The 19,786-nt window shown below is 47.3% G+C and overlaps 1 protein-coding gene across 10 annotated transcripts in view; it reads right to left on the reverse strand.

Moving 5' to 3' along the window:
* Positions 1-19,786, reverse strand: part of LOC310866085 (spectrin beta chain, non-erythrocytic 1-like) — a 231,690-nt gene that overhangs the window by 66,142 nt on the left and 145,762 nt on the right. For 4 of the 10 annotated variants that reach the window (XM_083775398.1, XM_083775391.1, XM_083775395.1 and 1 more), the window contains 11 exons: positions 19,569-19,756; positions 18,205-18,322; positions 16,905-17,063; positions 14,345-14,440; positions 13,638-13,844; positions 11,052-11,205; positions 9,175-9,326; positions 8,483-8,701; positions 7,244-7,324; positions 5,229-5,435; positions 3,082-3,293 (listed from right to left, as the gene is read on the reverse strand). In XM_083775398.1, coding sequence (XP_083631524.1) covers positions 3,082-3,293; positions 5,229-5,435; positions 7,244-7,324; positions 8,483-8,701; positions 9,175-9,326; positions 11,052-11,205; positions 13,638-13,844; positions 14,345-14,440; positions 16,905-17,063; positions 18,205-18,322; positions 19,569-19,756 — 1,793 coding nt within the window. Of the gene's footprint in view, positions 1-3,081; positions 3,294-3,328; positions 3,371-5,228; positions 5,436-7,243; positions 7,325-8,482; positions 8,702-9,174; positions 9,327-9,429; positions 9,453-10,136; positions 10,160-11,051; positions 11,206-13,637; positions 13,845-14,344; positions 14,441-16,904; positions 17,064-17,949; positions 17,995-18,119; positions 18,165-18,204; positions 18,323-19,568; positions 19,757-19,786 lie in introns of all 10 variants that reach the window. The other 6 variants (XM_083775399.1, XM_083775392.1, XM_083775396.1 and 3 more) reach the window with 5 other exon arrangements.

The following is a 19,786-nucleotide window of genomic DNA, read 5'->3' on the forward strand; positions in this document are numbered from 1 at the left end:
GAGAAACGTGCATGCTTGCGTGCACGGGTGCGTGACTGCGTGCGTGCGTGGGCTCCCCCAGAGTTAGTGTCGAAGTGTCCTTGAGCAAGACTCTGAACCCCTGATTGCTCCTGATGTGCAGGTCGGTGCCTTGCATGGTTTCCTCCACCATCGGTGTGTGAATGTGTGTGAATGGGTGAATGTAATGCACAGTCTATGTAAAGCGCCTTGGATAAAGGAGCTATATAAATGCACCATTTATTACTGAATCAGACTACTACCAAAATAGGGGTTGTAAACGGGTACAGGCTTTAGTTGGTCCGACTGCCATTAGAACGACAACCTACCCTCAGACCCTAACCTAACCATAACCTCAGACCCTAACCTAACCATAACCAAACCCTAACCTAACCATAACCAAACCCTAACCTAACCATAACCAAACCCTAACCTAACCATAACCAAACCCTAACCTAACCATAACCTCAGACCCTAACCTAACCATAACCTCAGACCCTAACCTAACCATAACCTCAGACCCTAACCTAACCATAACCTCAGACCCTAACCTAACCATAACCAAACCCTAACCTAACCATAACCAAACCCTAACCTAACCATAACCAAACCCTAACCTAACCATAACCAAACCCTAACCTAACCATAACCAAACCCTAACCTAACCATAACCTCAGACCCTAACCTAACCATAACCAAACCCTAACCTAACCATAACCTCAGACCCTAACCTAACCATAACCAAACCCTAACCTAACCATAACCTCAGACCCTAACCTAACCATAACCAAACCCTAACCTAACCATAACCTCAGACCCTAACCTAACCATAACCAAACCCTAACCTAACCATAACCTCAGACCCTAACCTAACCATAACCAAACCCTAACCTAACCATAACCTCAGAGCCTAACCTAACCATAACCTCAGACCCTAACCTAACCATAACCTCAGACCCCAACCTAACCATAACCAAACCCTAACCTAACCATAACCTCAGACCCTAACCTAACCATAACCTCAGACCCCAACCTAACCATAACCTCAGACCCTAACCTAACCATAACCTCAGACCCTAACCTAACCATAACCAAACCCTAACCTAACCATAACCTCAGACCCCAACCTAACCATAACCTCAGACCCCAACCTAACCATAACCAAACCCTAACCTAACCATAACCTCAGACCCTAACCTAACCATAACCAAACCCTAACCTAACCATAACCTCAGACCCTAACCTAACCATAACCAAACCCTAACCTAACCATAACCTCAGACCCCAACCTAACCATAACCTCAGACCCTAACCTAACCATAACCTCAGACCCCAACCTAACCATAACCAAACCCTAACCTAACCATAACCTCAGACCCTAACCTAACCATAACCTCAGACCCTAACCTAACCATAACCAAACCCTAACCTAACCATAACCTCAGACCCTAACCTAACCATAACCAAACCCTAACCTAACCATAACCTCAGACCCCAACCTAACCATAACCTCAGACCCTAACCTAACCATAACCAAACCCTAACCTAACCATAACCTCAGACCCTAACCTAACCATAACCTCAGACCCTAACCTAACCATAACCAAACCCTAACCTAACCATAACCTCAGACCCTAACCTAACCATAACCTCAGACCCCAACCTAACCATAACCTCAGACCCTAACCTAACCATAACCTCAGACCCTAACCTAACCATAACCTCAGACCCTAACCTAACCATAACCAAACCCTAACCTAACCATAACCTCAGACCCTAACCTAACCATAACCTCAGACCCTAACCTAACCATAACCAAACCCTAACCTAACCATAACCTCAGACCCTAACCTAACCATAACCAAACCCTAACCTAACCATAACCTCAGACCCTAACCTAACCATAACCTCAGACCCTAACCTAACCATAACCAAACCCTAACCTAACCATAACCTCAGACCCTAACCTAACCATAACCAAACCCTAACCTAACCATAACCTCAGACCCTAACCTAACCATAACCTCAGACCCTAACCTAACCATAACCTCAGACCCTAACCTAACCATAACCTCAGACCCTAACCTAACCATAACCTCAGACCCTAACCTAACCATAACCTCAGACCCTAACCTAACCATAACCTCAGACCCTAACCTAACCATAACCTCAGACCCTAACCTAACCATAACCTCAGACCCTAACCTAACCATAACCTCAGACCCTAACCTAACCATAACCAAACCCTAACCTAACCATAACCTCAGACCCTAACCTAACCATAACCAAACCCTAACCTAACCATAACCTCAGACCCTAACCTAACCATAACCTCAGACCCTAACCTAACCATAACCTCAGACCCTAACCTAACCATAACCTCAGACCCTAACCTAACCATAACCTCAGACCCTAACCTAACCATAACCTCAGACCCTAACCTAACCATAACCTCAGACCCTAACCTAACCATAACCTCAGACCCTAACCTAACCATAACCAAACCCTAACCTAACCATAACCTCAGACCCTAACCTAACCATAACCTCAGACCCTAACCTAACCATAACCTCAGACCCTAACCTAACCATAACCTCAGACCCTAACCTAACCATAACCTCAGACCCTAACCTAACCATAACCTCAGACCCTAACCTAACCATAACCTCAGACCCTAACCTAACCATAACCTCAGACCCTAACCTAACCATAACCTCAGACCCTAACCTAACCATAACCAAACCCTAACCTAACCATAACCTCAGACCCTAACCTAACCATAACCAAACCCTAACCTAACCATAACCTCAGACCCTAACCTAACCATAACCTCAGACCCTAACCTAACCATAACCTCAGACCCCAACCTAACCATAACCTCAGACCCTAACCTAACCATAACCTCAGACCCCAACCTAACCATAACCTCAGACCCCAACCTAACCATAACCTCAGACCCTAACCTAACCATAACCTCAGACCCTAACCTAACCATAACCTCAGACCCTAACCTAACCATAACCAACCTACCTACCCTCAGACCCTAACCGACCTTTGGTGTGTCAGATCTGCGTGTGTACTGACCTGTGCTGGATGACCTCCAGGTCCTCCAGTCTCTCGGGGATGTGCATGGCGTTGAGCCACTGCTCCTTCTCGTCGATCCACACGCCGCAGTCGTCGGCCTCCGACAGCATCCTGTAGAGGGCCAGCGCGTCCTGCAGAGCCTGCTTCCTGAGCCGCGTCAGTTCACACACCTCCCTGTAGCGCTCCTCGATGCCCTGGAGACGGCCCCCGACCTGAAACACATCCTCATCATCATCAGTTCACACACCTCCCTGTAGCGCTCCTCGATGCCCGCGAGACGGCCCCCAACCTGAAACACATCCTCATCATCATCATCATCATCATCTCACAAACTCGTCAACGACCGAGAGACGCCCACCAAAACGTTTGGGCTCATTTGGCCGCTTGTTCGTCTCACAGAATCATGCTAACCTGGACGTCGTGTACCTCATCAGAAGCCCGCTGAGCTTCGGGCAGGTCGTTGGACCGCTAGTGTAACAGTATTAGTGGACGTTTACCAGTGGTGTCAACAATAATCAATTCAGCGATGCATCACGATTCGGTATAATTTGAATATAATTCTAAATGGAACATTGTTGTTCTGTATATCTGACTTGTTAGAAAAGAGTGATGCATCACAATGCATCGTAGAATCTAATCAAATCTAATCCGTTAGCTGGTGAATCGTAATCGAATTGAATTGTGAGGCCAATTCAATTAACACCTCTAATGTTGGCCTGCTAGTATCATACTATAATTGAGCGAATGTCTGTCTGAATGTCTGTCTGTCAGAAACACCACCTTATCTCCTCATTGCCTGCACCAATCGCTCCCACTTTTCACACAGGCATTGACCATAATAATATGGAGGTCTTAACGAAGCCCTTTTTCCAATAAGATTAATAATTAATTTATTAGTGAATAAAAACCCGTTTATTTGTCTGTGGTCTATCTCCGCCCGAGCCACACTATTAGCACACATCTCTCCATGCCAAAAAAAATCTGCACGCTCCCAGAATCCAGCTAGGCTACATTTTACCGACGCTACTGTCATATTTACTGTACAGATATTGTTTTTACATCACCACACGATCATGGAGAATTGTAACTTGAAGAATTGTGTGCCTGTGGAGGGGGTGTGGGACGCATAATTCGATAGGTCACCGTTTGTAGTGTGACGTAGGAAGCGAAACCCAGCCCCGTCGGAGCATCTGTTCTGTATCCGTGTTGGATGTCAATGACCAGCGACACACAGCCAGGACTGCAGCCGCTCCGAGGACACTGTTTCTGGGCTTATGATCAGTGACACACAGCCAGGACTGCAGCCGCTCCGAGGACACTGTTTCTGGGCTTATGATCAGTGACACACAGCCAGGACTGCAGCCGCTCCGAGGACACTGTTTCTGGGCTTATGATCAGCGACACACAGCCAGGACTGCAGCCGCTCCGACTACACTGTCCGCCCCCTCCTCAACCACCTCCTTCGCCGTGCATTACACATGGGCTACATGCACGCTCAAAGCCTGGACACTGACAACGACAGCTTACAGCCCTGCGCGCACCCAGCGTGGCTGCGTGACACACTGAACAGCACGATCACAACGGAATGCTTATCTGTCGGGGTCTCGGGGTGGCCAAATGGAGACGTTTGGAGAAGACAGATCCCGTGCCGTCGGAACAACACAATGATAAAATACATACAGACAGATGCAATGACAACGACACGTTCCTAAATCACACAAAACATCTAATTCTTATCCTGATTATATAAAGAACAAACTACAACTTGCTTTGAAGCCCAAAAAGCCAACCTCCGCGTTCACCGTTTAATAGCTTATATCTCCACGGGCAGCAGACGGTGAGCGGTTAGGGACCGTCTACAAAGTGCAAAACCGAACTTGAAAATATTCAATAACTTCCATTTATAGGCAGAATATCACCACCATATTTACATCACACATCAATGGTGTACTTATGATTGTACTACAGCATTTAATTAGCCTATACTTTAGTGCCCAACCCAACTTCCCAAGACCATCTGTAAACAATTCCCCCCCCTATCAGTAATGTGATCTATTACATCACACACTGAACATGATTTGCTGTTCATATATTCAGAACGGGTAAGGACTATATAACAGTAACAGACAGTAACGGTGGTTGTTTACCTCCTCAGAGGCCTGCAGGGCGTCAGGCAGCGTCTTGGCCTGCTCGTGCAGGGCGGTGATGACGGGCCGGTAGGAGTTGATCTCCTCCGCCACGTCCTTGTGCTTCTTCATCAGCGTCTGCGTGGAGAACTCGTCGTGGCCGACGTCGGCGCTGGACACGATGCGCAGCACGTCCAGCATCCACGTGTCCATGTCGTCGGCGTCCGCCTAAGGGACACACGCAGCGGTCATCATTTATGTCCGTCAGTGTTGGTTTTGGCATCAAATTTCTATTTTAGTTTTAGTCTTTGTCTTTTGAATAGTTTTCATTTAGTTTTAGTCACATTTTAGTCACCCGGAATGTTTTATTGTTAGTCTAGTTTTAGTCGACTAAATCTACAGTTGATTTAGTCGACTAAAATGTGTTTTGGCGGGCCTTGATGCCGTCGTAATGACTGTTTTTACACTTACTGAAAATAGCCGATCTACAAGCTCACAACGCGTCGCGCTGCGACGCGTTGTGAGCTTGTAGATCGGCAATTTTCAGCATGCAACCAAGTGTAAAATGACTTATACTGGATCTCTTGTCCACTAGTCCCTTCCTAACATTTTAGTCTACCGTAATTTCCGGACTATAAGCCGCACCTGAATATAAGCCGCACCAGCCAAATTTAGGGAAAATCCCATATACAAGCCGCACCGGACTATAAGCCGCAGCTACGTTAGCTCAGAGCCTGAGATGGCTCTGCGTTAGCTGTAAAAATCCATAGATTAGCCGCACCGTTGTATAAGCCGCAGGGTTCAAATCATGGGTAAAAAGCAGCGGCTTATAGTCCGGAAATTACTGTAGTTTTTATTTGTCAACGAAATTGTCCGTATATTTAGTCTTAGTTTTAGTCATCGTAGCTTACCGGTAGTTTTCATTTAGTTTCCATTTGTTTTTGTCAGTGAAAATAGGTAGTCGACGAACATTTTTCATCTTAGTTGTAGTCGACGAAAACAACACTGCACTGCACACACACGCAGCGGTCATCACTTATGTCCGTGCACACTGCACACACAGGGGTCAATATGTCCGTGCACACTGCACACACACACAGGAGTCATCAATATGTCACACACATTTTTTATTTTCATTTTTGGGGGCGGCGGTGGCTCAGGGGTAGAGTGGCCGGATGGGAACTGTGAGGTCGCCAGTTCGAACCCTGTGGGCTCCCCCAGAGTTAGTGTCGAAGTGTCCTTGAGCAAGACACTGAACCCCTAACTGCTCCTGATGTGCAGGTTGGTGCCTTGCATGGTTTCCTCCGCCATTGGTGTATGAATGTGTGCGTGAATGGGTGAATGTAATGCACAATCTATGTGAATGTGTGTGTGAATGGGTGAATGTAATGCACAATCTATGTAAAGGTGTGCGAATGTGTGTGTGTGAGAATGGGTGAATGTAATGCACAGTCTATGTAAAGGTGTGTGAATGTGTGTGTGTGTGAATGGGTGAATGTAATGCACAATCTATGTAAAGGTGTGTGAATGTGTGTGTGAGAATGGGTGAATGTAATGCACAGTCTATGTAAAGGTGTATGAATGTGTGTGTGAATGGGTGAATGTAATGCACAGTCTATGTAAAGGTGTGTGAATGTGTGTGTGTGAATGGGTGAATGTAATGCACAGTCTATGTAAAGGTGTGTGAATGTGTGTGTGAATGGGTGAATGTAATACACAGTCTATGTAAAGGTGTGTGAATGTGTGTGTGAATGGGTGAATGTAATGCGCAATCTCTGTAAAGCGCCTTGGATAAAGGCGCTATATAATTAATTACCATTTATTTATTTTCCACACCATTATAATGTTATTTTGATCATAAGATCCAATTACTGAATGTCAAGTCTGAAGGTTTGTATGACACTTATTTAGACACTATAGCATTAGGAGTCCAACTAGTACTAGTACTGGTTCTCAAAGGTGAGTTCTTGCTCATGGGGAGCGGAGGAGATTGCTCGTACATCGTAAACGTTAAGGTTGTGTTAACGTGTGGTCACCTGGAACTGGTGCTGGTTGCAGGCTTCCTCCAGGCGAGCTTTTCTAACGGCGGACAGACGCTCCAGAGCCGACCACTGTTCCTGGACCACAGGAGAGAAGACATGGTTAATGCCAAGTGCAGAACAACTGTACCCACACTGCCCACGTTAGAAATTGACAACATTCAGACACCATTTCTAGCACTTTTACGACCCATCTGTGGCATAAGATTCCCTAGTACTATTATCCCATCACGCCTAAGGCAGCGACCATGACATATTGTAACCCAACTACAAGGATAACCATAACCTGTAACCATAATAATAGTCCACACTGTTTTTTTTAAAGGACCACTTCACCACTTTTCAACCTATCTTCATATGATAGGTCCTCACTAATAATCATGAAAAAATGGCATGATTCTTTTCTACTCAGTCTGTGTCTCATAGGATGGCTGTGGGCAGTTTAGAAACCGTCTTCCAGTGACATCATCATTAGGCAGGTTTTTTTTAAACAAGATTTTTTTACAAAAATATTTAGATTTTCATTATCGTGAGAACAATGGCTTCCATTTTCACATTGCAACTTTTCAGGACTAGAAAGCCTGCAGTTTCTATTAGCTTGTATTCCCCATCGATGATGTCACTGGAAGACGGTTTCTGAACTGCCCACAGTTCAGAAACTTTTTCTTTTAGGTTTTATGACCTCAATTACACCCAAAAAACCTGAACTTTGAACATTCAGTGGATTTTCTGTGGTCTGAAGTTTTCTTTGGGGTTTTTTGGGCCTTTTGAGCTACAATGAAAACAGGCAACACAGTGAAACAGTGACATCTGCTGGCAAATCCCATTGACATATATGGGATTTGCAGTAAGTGATGTCACTTACTGCCGGGCAAATCAGAGCACCTGTTTGAGCCAGAAAACCCCAGATCACAGAAAATCTACTGAATGTTAAAAGTTCATGTTTTTTGGGTGCAATTGAGATTAGAAAACCTAAAAAAAAACAAGAACAATTCCAAAACCTTTTTTTTAATGTCACAATCCCTTTAAACCTTTACAATGAGGTGGACAAAAGTGGTGGCGCTTGGGTGACACGTGATGAGAAGCAATTTTAGTATGACGCACGTCCGGTTTGTCACCATCTTGAATGCTAATAGCAATAGTGCCAATGGCGACGTCCATCCTTGCTCCAGAAAACGCCAATATTCCCGTCTGAAGCATCAAATGTGTTAACATATTATGTCCAACACTCCCTACCTGGATGTCCTGGTTGCGTTCTTTGATCTTGTCCGCTCCGAAGTGATTGGCGGCGACTAGCTCCTCCCCCTGCCTGATGGTCTGCTGCAGGTGGGCGGAGCGCCCGGTCATCTCGTCCTCCAGCGCTTTGTGCTGACTCAGCAGGCGCCGCGCGCCCGTCAGATCCTTCCCACAATCCTCCAGGCTCAGGATCTGTTCCTTCTCCCGGATCCAGCCCTCCTGCAGCACAGGAAATGACATCATAGCGGTGAGTGGTGGTGTAAAGTACTCACATGCTCTACTTGAGCAAAGAGACTCTAGAACAAGAGGCGAAACTCCTGAAATGTTTGGAATCACCACTAGATGGCGAAGCTCTAGCGCTGCGGACATCACACCAATATGGCGGCAATATAATGTCTATGAAATACCTCAAACACGCACGTAAACATGCAAAAAATGTGCCTGAGATTCTGACACATTTGAGAAACCTTTTAATAACCTTGTGGAATATTAGTTCCACAAGGTTAGTTAAAATTTGTACTTTTACTTTTGATACTTTTTTTTTAAGTCGACAAAATTTACTGTAGATTTAGTTGACTTAAACCTCATGATATTCAGATAACTAAAACTATATAATGACTAAATATAACTTTCAGACTTAAATGATGCCTAAAACTAAGTTGAACATGTGCTGTTCAGGGAGCCTCTCTGACCTCCTCCGCCATCTCCCAGAAGAACTTCCACAGCCGGCGAGACTCCTCCAGACGCGCGCGGCGCTCCGCCGCCAGCTGGCTCAGCTCCTGGTAGCAGAACTCCATGTGGGCCACACGGTCCCGAATCACCTGGGGGTCGCACGGCTTGTAGCCTGGAGGAGGAAGAGGAGAGAGGAGAGGTTAGATAATCTGGGGGTCACAGGGCTTGTAGCCTGGAGGAGGAAGAGGAGGAAGAGAGAGGATAGGTTAGATAACCTGGGGGTCACAGGGCTTGTAGCCTGGAGGAGGAAGAGGAGAGGTTAGATAACCTGGGGGTCACAGGGCTTGTAGCCTGGAGGAGGAGAGGAGGAAGAGGAGAGGTTAGATAACCTGGGGGTCACAGGGCTTGTAGCCTGGAGGAGGAAGAGGAGGAAGAGGAGAGGTTAGATAACCTGGGGGTCACAGGGCTTGTAGCCTGGAGGAGGAAGAGGAGGAAGAGGAGAGGTTAGATAACCTGGGGGTCACAGGGCTTGTAGCCTGGAGGAGAGGAGGAAGAGGAGAGGTTAGATAACCTGGGGGTCACAGGGCTTGTAGCCTGGAGGAGGAGAGAGGAGAGGTTAGATAACCTGGGGGTCACAGGGCTTGTAGCCTGGAGGAGGAAGAGGAGGAAGAGGAGAGGTTAGATAACCTGGGGGTCACAGGGCTTGTAGCCTGGAGGAGGAGGAAGAGGAGGAAGAGGAGAGGTTAGATAACCTGGGGGTCACAGGGCTTGTAGCCTGGAGGAGGAGAGAGGAGAGGTTAGATAACCTGGGGGTCACAGGGCTTGTAGCCTGGAGGAGGAAGAGGAGGAAGAGGAGAGGTTAGATAACCTGGGGGTCACAGGGCTTGTAGCCTGGAGGAGGAAGAGGAGAGAGGAGAGGTTAGATAACCTGGGGGTCACAGGGCTTGTAGCCTGGAGGAGGAGAGAGGAGAGGTTAGATAACCTGGGGGTCACAGGGCTTGTAGCCTGGAGGAAGAGGAGAGGTTAGATAACCTGGGCTTGAGAGGAAGAGGTTAGGGTTGTCTCAATCAGATCACGTGATCATTTTCAAATGATCGGCGTCGGATCGGGAGCAAAAGAACATCCCTAGTATCAACATTATATCCATATCATGACATTAGACTGGATATCGTCTGTGATCTTTGGATATCATACTATTGTGATATGGTATAAGTGTTCGGATCGGGAGAAATCGGTATCGACAGATACTAAAAAAAATTAAAAAAAAAGTGATCGGAACATCCCTAGAAGAGTTACATATCTGGGCTGTAAAACTGGCAGGTGGAAGCATGGCAACAAAGGTGATAAAAAAAAGTTAATTAAAGAACGAGATTTTTGTGCAGAATTTCCTCTTCTGTGGACAGAAGAGCTCTCATGTCTCTTTGCCCATCTTGGTTCTCATTGTTGCCTCTCTACCTTCTCATGTTTTTCCAACATCTCAGTGTGCAAAGTGCACTATCAATTTTAGCCACAAGGTGGCAGTGTTGTCTTTCAATGGTTAGCATTTAGCACATTCTATTATACTGTTACTGTAATGAAGACACTGAATGCATATTAACCCACTTTTGGTCTTTTAAACATTATGTTATAATTTAGCTATTGAAAAATAGTAGATCTACAAGCTCATAGCGCGCCACTCGCAAGCTTGTAGGTCTGCTATTTTTTTTAAATGGTGAAAATATTTATTTTGAGAAAACTGGAGGATTTAGAAGAATTTTTAAAAATGTTGAGGTCAGGCCTAAATGGGTTAAACTCTGCAGTGTGATTCAGCACGAGTGTTTAAGGTTGATAGTGTGAACGTCCGTGCGTGTGTCCGTGCGTGTGTCCGTGCGTGTGTGCGTGCGTGCGTCTCTCTTACCCTCCTTGTCGTCGGCGAATCTCTGTGCGTTGTTGTTGACCTGCTTGACGCGGTCGGCCTGGATGGCGATGTCTGACTCCACCAGGGTGTGTTTCTGCAGCAGGTCCTCAACGCCCAGCAGGTGTTTACCATAGTCCTGAGACAGCAGCAACATCTGGACACACACACACACACACACACACACACACACACACACAACGGGGTTGAGAGCAGTGCCATTGAGAGCAGTGCCATCGCTAGAATCATGATACAAACAGCTTTGATGGTGAATTTAAAACAACAAAAACTAAATTCTGACCAATAACAGGTTTTTTGTACATTGAGTGATCATCTGAATCAACACATCTGGACACACACACACACACACACACACACACACACACACACACACACGGAGGATCTAATAAACCGACCCCTGAAACAGCAGCAACTAGAACAGTTTTCACCTCCATCCATCCCTCCCCCAATCCTTCCCCACCTTCCCTCCACTCTACCTCCCTCCATCCCTCCCTCCCTCCCTCCCTCCCTCCCTCCTTCCCTCCAGCCTACCTTCATCTCTTTTCAAAATCTTTTTATTAAAGTTTTTGTGACAAATCCAGGGTCAAGTATTAAACAGAGTAGACATGAAAATTAAAAATTAAACTCAATCCCCTATCCCACCCACCCACAATCCCAAGGATAGTCGGAAAGACAGTCAAAATTAAATACATAAATCTATATACAAATATACACGAAATACATGCATACATAATTACAAAAAAAATTAAATAAATAAAATAAAGCAGATTTTAATAGCAGAGCAGATTTAGTTTCTGTTGTGGGTTGGCGTGGCCGAGGCATAGGCACGGCACACTATACAGTTTGTGTGTTGTGGTAGAATGTCATAAACGGACCCCAGGTCTTGTAAAACTTTTTTTCAGAGCCGGCAATTGAAAACCTTAACATCTCCAACTCGAGACAGGACTTTATATCACGAAGCCACTGACGGAGCACGGGCGGGGCAGCATCCTTCCATTTGAGCAGAATGGCACGCCTAGCGAGCAACAAGGCAAAGTCGACCATACGACACTCTATGCGTTTTAGAGGAAGGTTAGCCTGAGCTAACGTGTTAGGTTTCTGGTCTAGAGGGACGGGTCGCGGCTCAGATTTGCGCGCGCCCTGATTGGATCTCGTCGATCTGTCCGTCACCCCCGGCCCCTCCTCTCCCCCCTAGTGCAGCGCTACGTCACATCATTTGGAGCGACGCCCACCCGGAAGGGTTGACTCCCACTTTTAGACCAGAGCGGCCAATGCGTTCCTCCAGGCTTTACATTTTTGCACCAACAAAAATGAAAGCCTGGTACCGAGGCTAGAGGAAGGTCATCCCTTCCAGCAGTGCCAAGGAGAGCCACTAAGGGATCTGGGTCTAGATTCTGGTGTAGAATGTTGGACAGAGTCTTGAACACATTCCCCCAAAATGGTTGTAATTTTGGACACATCCAATACTGATGGAACAAAGTTGCATCACCGCTCCTGCACTTGTCACAGGTAGGAGTTATCTCAGGATAAATACTAGCCAGTTTAGCCTTAGACATATGAGCTCTATGGACTATTTTAAACTGCACTAAGCAATGTCGTGAACAAAGAGAGGACTTGTGTATAGAAGAACAAATAGAATCCCACACTTCATCAGACAGCGTGAGCCCCAGATCATGTTCCCAGTCGGCCTTTATCTTATCTAAGGGCGCTGAATTTGAAATGGTATCATATAATATTGAAATGGCGCCCTTAATCGTTGGGTCGAAAGACAGAAATTCATCAATAGGGTTAGGATTAGGCTTATTAGGGAAGCCAGGTAATATAGAGCTCACATAATGTCGGGCCTGCAGAAATCTGTAGAAGTGTGGTCTAGGTAGACTTGATCAAAGGATGCAAACCTCCCTTCTACAAACAGGTCTCTAAACCATTTGATGCCCTTTCCATGCCAACTCTGAAAGGTCACGTCTTGCATTGATGGAACAAAAAGGTGGTTGGTAAGCCACAGGACTGACCAGGGAGAGGTTTTCCTGAACTGGGCCCACACTCTCAGCGTATGACGCACCGCCGGGTTAGTTATTGAATCAGGCAGCCTAGTGGCCTTAGCCTGGTTAATAAACCAGACCGAATAAGCCGTTGGCAAAAAAAAATTGCCTACCGGCGGATTTCGGTCTGGAGAGGCTCAATTGTACGCCCATTTTCTACACACGAAAACGTGTGCGCCCAATAGGGACACGGTATGCAATATGGGCGGGCTTTGGTACAGTGACGTTCAATGCTTGAGACCTTTGACTGACAGTAGCTCTGACCAATTGCGTCAAAGAGAAAATGTTTCCCTGGAAATGAAATCCAAGCTGAGCCTCCCCAGACTAATATCCCGCGGATCCGTGCGATATTAGTCTGGTTTATTAACCAGGCTATAGTGGCCTACCTTCATCTCGTCCATCCACCCCCCCCCCCCCTCCTCTCCCCCTACCTTCATCTCGTCCATCCATCCCTCCCCTCCCTCCCCCCCCCCCTCCTCCTCTCCCCCTACCTTCATCTCGTCCATCCATCCCTCCCTCCCCCTACCTTCATCTCGTCCATCCAGTCCATGATGTAGAGCATCTCCTGGAAGACCCTCTGCAGACCCAGGTTGAGCTCCAGCCGGAGGCGGCGGGCCTTCAGCAGCTCCAGGAGGTACTCCCACAGGCGGATCACGTTGTCCTTACGGGCCGCCACGCGCTTCAGGTCATGGAACGACTCCGCCTCCAGGAGACGGGCCACCGACACCACCGCCTGGGGGGGGGGGGGGGGGGGATGAAAACACTTAACGACCACATCATTGACAGTGTGTCTCGACCAACAGTTTACAGACTTTACGCCAACCCATCCCCTCGGGCTATGGGATCTAAATGCATTAGACTGACACCACGCTAGACAGGAACGCCCACACATGTCACATCCGGTTTTAGCCCGGGGTAAGAATGTTCTATGGCTGCCAATGCAACTCGGTCCAATCCTTAATCACATACGGACAAACATCTATGCCGATAATATCTAACTTGCGGAGGTAGCGTGCCTTGTCCACGGGCAACAGATCTTTCAACGTATGGCATTGCAAATACGTTTGATAATCGCTACTCTGCGCAATATTGTTTTGGAAATGCCGCAAATTGCATTGCAGTGAACGAGAGCAAATCACAACTTCCCCCTGGGGTACGCCCTGAATACGCGCCGTGGTGTCAGTCTATGTGTCGCCATGGTGAAAAGGGGCGTGGTAAAGGCAACACACACACCTGCACTCGCTCCTCGTACGCAGCGATGTCCGTCTCGATGGCCTCGTGTTTCTTCGTGGCGGCGTCGACCGCCTGGAGGTCGAAACCGAAGTTATCCTGCAGAGGAGGAGAGGAAATATCACCGTTAGGGCATTTAGCAGACGCTCCTAATCCAGAGACATTTACAGTAAGCAACGTAAACACGAGGTAATCTAGGATCCTCAGTCTAAACAGTATAACATCAAGTCATCTATAATCTGTACATTGGAACTATTACACACACTAAGCCTGCAAGGTTGTCAAGGCTAGGGTGGAGCGTTGTCCAGGGTGTTTTAGGGAAGGGAGAAGAGTCTGGGATGTGTGGAGCGTTGTCCAGGGTGTTTTAGGGAAGGGAGAAGAGTCTGGGACGTGTGGAGCGTTGTCCAGGGTGTTTTAGGGAAGGGAGAAGAGTCTGGGACGTGTGGAGCGTTGTCCAGGGTGTTTTAGAGAACGGAGAAGAGTCTAGGACGTGTGGAGCGTTGTCCAGGGTGTCTTAGAGAAGGGAGAAGAGTCTGGGACGTGTGGAGCGTTGTCCAGGGTGTTTTAGGGAAGGGAGAAGAGTCTGGGACGTGTGGAGCGTTGTCCAGGGTGTTTTAGAGAACGGAGAAGAGTCTAGGACGTGTGGAGCGTTGTCCAGGGTGTCTTAGAGAAGGGAGAGGAGTCTGGGACGTGTGGAGCGTTGTCCAGGGTGTCTTAGAGAAGGGAGAAGAGTCTGGGACGTGTGGAGCGTTGTCCAGGGTGTTTTAGAGAACGGAGAAGAGTCTAGGACGTGTGGAGCGTTGTCCAGGGTGTTTTAGGGAAGGGAGAAGAGTCTAGGACGTGTGGAGCGTTGTCCAGGGTGTTTTAGAGAAGGGAGAAGAGTCTAGGACGTGTGGAGCGTTGTCCAGGGTGTCTTAGGGAAGGGAGACGAGTCTGGGACGTGTGGAGCGTTGTCCAGGGTGTTTTAGGGGAAGGGAGAGCAGTCTGGGATGTGTCGAGCGTTGTCCTAGGTGTTTTAGAGAAGGGAAAAGAGTCTAGGACGTGTGGAGCGTTGTCCAGGGTGTTTTAGGGAAGGGAGAGGAGTCTAGGACGTGTGGAGCGTTGTCCAGGGTGTTTTAGGGAAGGGAGAAGAGTCTAGGACGTGTGGAGCGTTGTCCAGGGTGTTTTAGGGGAAGGGAGAGCAGTCTGGGATGTGTCGAGCGTTGTCCTAGGTGTTTTAGAGAAGGGAAAAGAGTCTAGGACGTGTGGAGCGTTGTCCAGGGTGTTTTAGGGAAGGGAGAGGAGTCTAGGACGTGTGGAGCGTTGTCCAGGGTGTCTTAGGGAAGGGAGAGGAGTCTCGGACGTGTGGAGCATTGTCCAGGGTGTCTTAGAGAAGGGAGGAGAATCTAGGGCAGGTGGAGCGTTGTCCAGGGTGTCTTAGGGAAGGCAAAGGAGTCTCGGACGTGTGGAGCGTTGTCCAGGGTGTTTTAGGGAAGGGAGAGGAGTCTCGGACGTGTGGAGCGTTGTCCAGGGTGTCTTAGAGAAGGGAGGAGACTCTAGGGCAGGTGGAGCGTTGTCCAGGGTGTTTTACGGAAGTTTCTGACAGCTTACCTGCATTAGCTGACCTGAGTGACACAGAGATTCTACATATTTGAGTGACAGGAGGGGCGGGGGGAGGCGGGCACATAGGTTGGTGAGCCAATAGGGAGCCAGCTTTGGTATCCAGCGCTAGTTGGAATCCGCCCCTCTGGGCCTTGTAAAGCTGGGGTTCTATCAGCCTATAGTGCTGCATTGACTCACTTTGCTGCTGAGCCCCTGGAACCCCCCCATGACCCACAGGGGTTCCCCCGACCACACTTTGAGAAACGCTGTCCTAGAGAACTACAATGAGAAACACTGTACTAGAGAACTACAATGAGAAACACTGTACTAGAGAACTACAATGAGAAACACTGTACTAGAGAACTACAATGAGAAACACTGTACTAGAGAACTACAATGAGAAACACTGTACTAGAGAACTACAATGAGAAACACTGTTCTAGACAACTAATGTTAAAAAACAACGACAACTAATGTTAAAAAACAACGAAAACAAATGTTAAAATACAACGACAACAAATGGAACCTGCTACAACTCAACCAATGGTTATGTGCGTGCGTGCCTTAGAGTATATATGAATAGACGGCACCCGAGTTCTCCTCCCATCCACTTGCATTAAGTTGCTCTAAAGCGCATGAGGCGATTTCACTCCTCTTTTTCCGGGTAGGAACAGAGTGCATTCTGGGATTGATTGATTTGCCCAAACACATGAACGCGCTTCCGTTGAACGTGCACGAATGTGCACACGAACGGGCTGCCGTCGTGAACGTGCACAATGTTAGTCAACGGACCAGCGCGTTCGTGTGTTTGGGGCCAGCGCTGCAATACTAAATTCGGCCACTATGTCCATTTCGCCTCAGGGTTTCCTCTGGGTGCCGTCTCTATTAATATATACTCTAAGGTGTGTACGTGCGTGCATGCGTGTGTGTGTGCGTGTGCGTGTGCGTGTGCGTGTGTGTGTGCGTGTGTGTGTGCGTGTACCTGTGACACCAGCCTCTGGTTCTCACTCAGCCAGGTCTCCCTCATGGCCGCCTTGCGGTCGAAGCGGCGTGCCAACTGCTCCAGTTTCTCCTGACGAATCAGCTCCGTCCTCAACGCCAGCTCACGCTCGTGCTCCGACTTCTCCAGACGCTCCCACGACTGACGCGCGCACACACACACACACACACACACACACACACACACACACACACACACACACACACACAGACACAGACACAGACACACACACATTAAGTCAGTCCAATACCGTTCCTTTATATAATAGTGATATAGTGAAAATAGCTGATCTAAAAGCACACTATGCGACGCGTCGTGAGCATGTAAATCTGCTTAATTTCTGTCCTCGGCCTGTCCTCCCGTGATTGGGCTTCACGAATACACGCAGCCTTGAGTTGGAGATATCCAGTGATTCGCCTGGTCATCAAAATTATTGGCTCAGGAATGTGACGAAAACAAAGAAATCTTCGTGAATTCAAGGCTTCAATGAAGCCGTTTTCTTCTTACCGCAATCTGACAATAATATAGCCATTAACCACTGGGAGAAGTGGGGAAAAAGATTTACTCCCGAGTCCCTGCCAAGCGCTCCTTAGCTCCGACCGTGCACGGTGAGTCCATCTCTAAGTGGCTTCTTTTGATCGCTTGACGATGATTCTTTTTGGTTTACATCTGTCTGAAATGCGTCCACAGAGTTTTGTCCCAAATGGTCACTAATGTTGCTCTGGAGAGGGAATTATGGAGCTCTCTGGTGGAGCCGTTGCCCCCGCGACCCGACTACGGATAAGCGGCTTCCGCCTAGGCGTCTACAGCGAGCGAACGAGCTACATCGAAGATGGTCAGTACCTTGTTGATGTCAGAGATGAGTTTCCCCTCTCTGGGCGTGTACACCTTCTGGTTGTTGTTATTATTAAAGGTTAAAGGTTAAAGGTCAGTACCTTGTTGATGTCAGAGATGAGTTTCCCCTCTCTGGGCGTGTACACCTTCTGGTTGTTGTTATTATTAAAGGTTAAAGGTTAAAGGTCAGTACCTTGTTGATGTCAGAGATGAGTTTCCCCTCTCTAGGCGTGTACACCTTCTGGTTGTTGTTATTATTAAAGGTTAAAGGTCAGTACCTTGTTGATGTCAGAGATGAGTTTTCCTTCTCTAGGCGTGTACACCTTCTGGTTGTTGTTATTATTAAAGGTTAAAGGTCAGTACCTTGTTGATGTCAGAGATGAGTTTTCCTTCTCTAGGCGTGTACACCTTCTGGTTGTTGTTATTATTAAAGGTTAAAGGTCAGTACCTTGTTGATGTCAGAGATGAGTTTTCCCTCTCTAGGCGTGTACACCTTCTGGTTGTTGGCTCTCATCTTACTCTGGATGGTGAAGAGGAGAACCTCCAGGTTTCCTTTCTCTGTGAACCTACACACACACACACACACACACACACACACACACACACACACACACACACACACACACACACACACACACACACACACACACACACACACACACACACACACACAATTGGTAAGCTTTTTAGGACGGTTACTTGTGTTACTAACTTATGTTTCTCTACAGTAGGTAGGTAGGTGTTATGTGTGATTGTGTTACTAACTTGGGAGGTTTCTCCACAGTGCGGTAGGTAGGTAGGTGTTACATGTATTTATGTTACTCATTTGGGAGGTTTCTCCACAGTGCGGTAGGTAGGTAGGTAGGTGTTACATGTATTTATGTGACTCACTTGGGAGGTTTCTCTACAGTAGGTAGGTAGGTAGGTGTTACATGTATTTATGTGACTCATTTGGGAGGTTTCTCCACAGTGCGGTAGGTAGGTATGTAGGTGTTACATGTATTTATGTGACTCACTTGGGAGGTTTCTCTACAGTAGGTAGGTAGGTGTTACATGTATTTATGTTACTCACTTGGGAGGTTTCTCTACAGTAGGTAGGTAGGTAGGTAGGTGTTACATGTATTTATGTGACTCATTTGGGAGGTTTCTCCACAGTGCGGTAGGTAGGTAGGTGTTACATGTATTTATGTGACTCATTTGGGAGGTTTCTCCACAGTGCGGTAGGTAGGTAGGTGTTACATGTATTTATGTGACTCACTTGGGAGGTTTCTCTACAGTAGGTAGGTAGGTAGGTAGGTGTTACATGTATTTATGTGACTCACTTGGGAGGTTTCTCCACGGTGCGGTAGGTAGGTAGGTAGGTGTTACATGTATTTATGTGACTCACTTGGGAGGTTTCTCCACGGTGCGGTAGGTAGGTAGGTAGGTGTTACATGTATTTATGTGACTCACTTGGGAGGTTTCTCCAGTGCGGTAGGTAGGTGTTACATGTATTTATGTGACTCACTTGGGAGGTTTCTCCACAGTGCGGTAGGTAGGTAGGTAGGTGTTACATGTATTTATGTGACTCACTTGGGAGGTTTCTCCACAGTGCGGTAGGTAGGTAGGTGTTACATGTATTTATGTTACTCACTTGGGAGGTTTCTCCACAGTGCGGTAGGTAGGTGTTACATGTATTTATGTTACTCACTTGGGAGGTTTCTCCACGGTGCGGTAGGTAGGTGTTACATGTATTTATGTGACTCACTTGGGAGGTTTCTCCACGGTGCGGTAGGTAGGTAGGTAGGTGTTACATGTATTTATGTGACTCACTTGGGAGGTTTCTCCACGGTGCGGTAGGTGTTGAAGGCCTGTAGTTGCTGCTGAACTCCGACCAGAGAGTTGGCGAACTTGCGGTTGTTGAGTATGATGATGGTCTGTTCGATCCACTCCAGCAGGTCCGAGGCCAGAGACTCGTACTTCTCCACCATCTTCTCCGTCTCGATGGCATTCTCCAAAACCTGCGGGAACACGATGTCGACGGTTTAGAC

The sequence above is a fragment of the Protomyctophum parallelum genome (genome assembly GCF_964188405.1).
Source record: "Protomyctophum parallelum genome assembly, chromosome: 10".
Taxonomy (NCBI): domain Eukaryota; kingdom Metazoa; phylum Chordata; class Actinopteri; order Myctophiformes; family Myctophidae; genus Protomyctophum; species Protomyctophum parallelum.